The sequence below is a fragment of the Microtus ochrogaster genome, chromosome 1 (genome assembly GCF_000317375.1).
Source record: "Microtus ochrogaster isolate Prairie Vole_2 chromosome 1, MicOch1.0, whole genome shotgun sequence".
Lineage (NCBI taxonomy): Eukaryota > Metazoa > Chordata > Mammalia > Rodentia > Cricetidae > Microtus > Microtus ochrogaster.
In genome coordinates, this window is record NC_022009.1 from 67,334,317 (window position 1) to 67,339,493 (window position 5,177).

General features: G+C 37.9%; 1 protein-coding gene across 1 annotated transcript in view; it reads right to left on the reverse strand.

Annotated features, from left to right (window-relative positions):
- LOC101998449 (ankyrin repeat domain-containing protein 26-like) overlaps window positions 1-5,177 on the reverse strand; it is a 31,644-nt gene that overhangs the window by 13,699 nt on the left and 12,768 nt on the right. Inside the window, exons 5-6 of the mRNA XM_013347441.1 lie at window positions 1,954-2,024; window positions 1,409-1,502 (exon numbers count right to left, since the gene is read on the reverse strand). Of these exons, the coding sequence (XP_013202895.1) occupies window positions 1,409-1,502; window positions 1,954-2,024 (165 nt within the window). The remainder of the gene's footprint in view (window positions 1-1,408; window positions 1,503-1,953; window positions 2,025-5,177) is intronic.

Consider the following 5,177-nt stretch of genomic DNA (forward strand, 5'->3'; position numbering starts at 1 on the left):
TAACTACATATCCAACAGCGGTAACTACAGCTTTATAATGGAACTGTAAGCGTCTGGTAACTACATATCCAACAGCGGTAACTACAGCTTTATAACGGAACTGTAAGCGTCTGGTAACTACATATCCAACAGCGATAACCACAGCTTTATAATGGAACTGTAAGTGTCTGGTAACTACATATCCAACAGCGATAACTACAGTTTTATAATGGGACTGTAAGCGTCTGGTAACTAACTGTGACTTAAAAAACAACTACTGGGGGCAACGACTGCTTTGTTCCAGTTTAGTGTTTATATTACAGACTTACGATCTTAAGGTCTACAGGGGAAAGCATTCTCTTCTGCTTGAAAAACATTTATAGAGTTTTTAATATACATGATTATATTGACATACTGAATAATCTCTTTTCTCCTAAATTGGACTTTGACTAATAAGTCTTTGGCTAATGATCACGGATGAATATAAAAATTTCTTTTCTAGAATCCAGAGATTCCACTGTCCTCTGGGAAAAATGTTTATATAATGACCTAGTACTCATTCCTGATGAGATATATATTATAAGGAATTCATTGTCAAAATCTTGTGGGGAAGGCTTAGACTAAAATAGGTACCCCAAAGTCTACATCAAATAATTACTTTCCTGTAATTTTAAAAGCTTTTCTAAAAGCCAAGCAGAGATTCAATCACAGCCTCAGGATGCATAGTGCAGGCGAGGTGTGTAGCTCGGTGCTCATAATGCCTGGTTTGCATCTGTTGGGTCACAGGTTCAATCCCTATGCAAAACATCATAACAATCATAGCAGTAATAACTACATTAATAAATGTATTCCTTTTGTACACTGTATGTAAATTTTATACATGGTTTACTAAACAATCTTGTAAGAGCAGCACTATTTACAATAATCAAAACATAGAAGATGGGGGTTGGAGAGTTGGCTCAGTGGTTAAGAGCATTGCCTGCTCTTCCAAAGGTCCTGAGTTCAATTCCCGGCAACCACATGGTGGCTCACAACCATCTGTAATGAGGTCTGGTGCCCTCTTCCGGCCTGCAGGCATACACACAGACAGAATATCGTATACATGATAAATAAATAAAATAAATATTTAAAAAAAAACATAGAAGATGTCTACATGTCCTTCAGTGGGTGAGTGGCTAAAAATGTAGGACACACAGCTGCCTTTAGACTCTCACACCATTTTAATTTAAAATTTGCTACCCAGATCATTAGTTTTATGAAGTCAGCAAACTTCTGCAAAGAGGAATATGTGTGTTACTAATATAATTGTACACATTGGTATGAATATAGTGTGTTCACCAGTCAAACTGTTCTACTGCCTAAAACATTCCAAATACTAGAAAAATAAAACTTTATTTTCATTATTATGAGAAATAAGGGAATAACTTACCAAAATTTTTCCTAGTAGGTTCTTCTTTAACTGTTCAATTTTCTCTGCTTGCTTTCTTGCTGTAGCTTTTAATTTGCAATTTTCAAGTCCAAGTCTATTATAATGTACATTTTAAAATAGTTACTCTCGTGTGCCAAGTTTAAAAACATCTCATAATTTCTCAACAAACATCTTGAGTAATAATTATTTAAATTCTTAAAAATTAAAAAGTAACTAGAGGCAGAGGCAGTCAGATCTCTATGAGTTTGAGGCCAGTCTGGTCTACAAAGCTCTTATACAGACAGAGAAACCCTGTTTCAAAAAACCAAAACAGAACAAAACAGTAAAATAAGTATCATTTTCTAGCTACGTTTGTAGATAAGATGCAACATTTATGTAAAATGCGCAAAAATTACTATGCCGCCGAGCTGCCCCCCAAGCCTCAATTGTGCATTCCAAGTAAATTAGGAATAACTCTCATAAATTGTCATGACTGGCATAAATATCAAAGCACACTATTTATTTGCTTTGTTAATACTCAAGCCATTGTGCATGCTGCTGTGTACTTCTGAATGCAGTCGTGCATCTTCTGAACGCATTGTGCAGGCTCTATGTGTTGATCCAGTGCTTCTTGCAACTAAAATAAAGGGAAACATCCTTCACTAGTCATCAGGTGTACACATGCCCACTGTGGGCATTGCTGTCAAGTTTCAGTGGACTCAGTAGCCCTTCACCTGAAGAATGTGTTAGCTACTTTTTGTTGTTGCAACTGCAAAATTATCCAAATTACAGCACACATATCCAAAAGAGTCTCTTACAGCAAAATATGAGGATCTTAGGATTCACAGAGCCTAGAAGTCCTTTAAAAATTTACTGATGCCTATACTGTGACTGAAAGGAAATATTATTTTGGATTTATGTGTTATCATGTTAGTTACTTTTCAAGTCACTATAACAGAATACCTTACAGAAATAAGAGGAGAAGCCATGGCTCACTCATGGTTTGAGGAATACGTTCCATCATGTCTGGAAAACACTGTTTTGGCTGCAGGTGCTTATTATCTTGGCTCTTACAATTTTTCTGTCCCCCTCTCTGCAATGAATTCTGAACCTTTGGAAGAGGGAGTGTGACACAGACATCTCATTTAGAGCTGAGCCTCTCATAATTCCTTACGCTCTGCATTTGACTGATTGTGGATCTCTGCATTGTTATCATCTACTGCAGAAAGGAACCCTACTTACAACATTCCAGGGCTTCTTCAGCCCTGAGCTACATATTCTTCAAGCAAACCAGTTCCAAAGGCCCACAAACCACATAATTGGGTTTATTTCAGCAATAACTCCACTTTTTGGTACCAATTTCCAGTGTTAGTTTCCTTCCTCATTGCCATAGTATAAAACTTGCCAGGAAGTGACTCAGGAGGAGAGAGATTTATTTTATCTCAGTTTTATGGTGAGGAACTCAAGTCAGCTGGGGCTCAGTGTGTGGTGGCAAGCATTTGCAGCACAGCTTGCTGTATTTCTACCAGTCAGGAGGCAGAGACTAGAAATGGAGCAAGGCCAGCCTACATGCCTCAAGACCTGCCTCCCTGTAACCCACACCCTTCATCTAGGCCTCACCTTCTCAAGATAACTTACTACAACAGACCAAGTATTTAAATACATGTGCCTGTAGGAGACATTTTGCTTTCAAGCCATAACAACACTAAAAACAACAAAATTGATAACATGGAGGAAAACAATACATTCCCCATGGTGAAAATTTAAACTGTTGTGTTCCAAGGACTCCCTCAAGTGTGATCTGAAATGTCCACACATATATAAATGACTGTGGCAGTTCCAATCATCATAGTAATCTGAACAATACATTCTGTGCACAAGTCTAAATACTGGGTTAAAGCCCAGATTCAAGTGTCACTAGCTATGTGGTCCCAGGTAAGTTATCTTTCTGTTTCTGCTTCTTCTCTGTAATGGACACAATAATAGTACAGAATTCGCTGGACATTCAGGAAGGTAAATGACAGGATATACAGAAAGAACTTCAATAGGCTGATAGTATAAATTATACTGTCATGGGTATTATTATTATACTTTATGCTTACTAGAACTTGGTGTTCTTAACCAGAGGTATGCCAGTGGATGAAATAACCTGTGTGAAGTGAACTAATCATTCTTTCCTCCTAGAGAGTGTAACAAATGGGGGCTAGGAGGCCCAGAATACATTCTGAAAACCCCACGAAGCCATTAATATCACTAACCTATTGAACCTTTGCCCACTTATCAATATTTACAACCTGTTTGTTCTCTGGACCTCTTGGTGGGCAGTGATGATGAAACACAAGGCAAATGCTGCCTCTTGGGTTGAGGACTATGCAAGTGGCATGGTCTTCAGAGGCAGGCAAGAGCCAGTGGCTAAAAATATTGAACTGTAGTAGAATTCCTGAATCAATTCATTCCCAGTCACTGTTCATGCAGGAAGGCTTTCGTGTGCACTCTGATAAATACTGAAGACTATATGGAATGATGGCCATCAGAAAATCTGAATCTAGAGCATTTTAGGTGGCAAATTATTATACAGTCATAAATTCCAACTCCGACTGCATAATAAAGAATGATGGTGATTCTCATTCTTTATCCATAGTGAGAAAATACAAAAACAATTCTGCACTGTTAAAGTGAATGCTATTAATTTTATATTTAATTATATAGCCTATTTAAAATGAGAGCCTAATTATGTCAGTGTCTTAAATAAATTATTGCTATGGTATGAAGAATGTAATTTTTTCTTTTATTTATTAGCCTATTTCACTGTACATAGTGGCAAGTTTCAAAAATACATTTTCATCTGTATATATCATAAACTTTAACTATATTTAACCCCAGGCAACACTGTCCTTTTCTGCCTTTCTCATTCCCCTTTAGGCTAGGATAGCTCCTTCATTTCCCAAAATTGTCTTCTTATCACTTACATGGTATTCATATCTACAATATAAATAAATATATATGTGTATATATATAATTTTGTTCTTTTATGGCATAATAAAATTCTACAGTGCAGCATGCTATTTTTCCCTTTATTTGCTGATCTGTTGATGGACATCTGAGTTGGTTCATTAAATTGACTGCTGTGAATAATGCCACAATAAATATGGCTGTGCAGGCACCTGTGTAGTCTGCTGACTTAGACTGGAAGAGTTCATCTTAACCTAACAACTGTTAAGTGCACATATTTACACTTATTTAACAACAAGACATCTAGCTTTGTTCAGTGGCTTATGTAGGCCTGGAATCTAAGCGTTTGGGGGGATGGGACAGGAGAATCACAAGTTCCAGGCCTACTCAGCCTATATATTGTGCTTCAGCTCATCTTGGCTGCAACATGAGACCTTGTGCTCCCAAGCAAACGGACACAATTGGTCAGCAAGAGCAAAAGAAGGGAAATGATCAAAGCAGCCTAGAAAACTCTAGAATAAAATCCAGTAGTAGGGAGATGACATATTGTACTCCATAAATGAGAGTTCTAGGCAGCACTTTCAGGAACAGCCGGGGTGGTTGTTTGAGTGACAATGGCTCATGTATTTAAATGTCTGGTCTCCAGTTGGCAGAACTGTTTGGGAAAGATTAGGAAACACGCTATTCCTAGTTAGTCTCTCTCTGTCTCTGTCTCTGTCTCTGTCTCTGTCTGTCTCTCTGTCTGTCTCTCTGTCTCTCTGTCTCTCTCTGTCTGTCTCTCTCTGTCTGTCTCTCTCTGTCTGTCTCTCTCTGTCTGTCTCTCTCTGTCTGTCTCTCT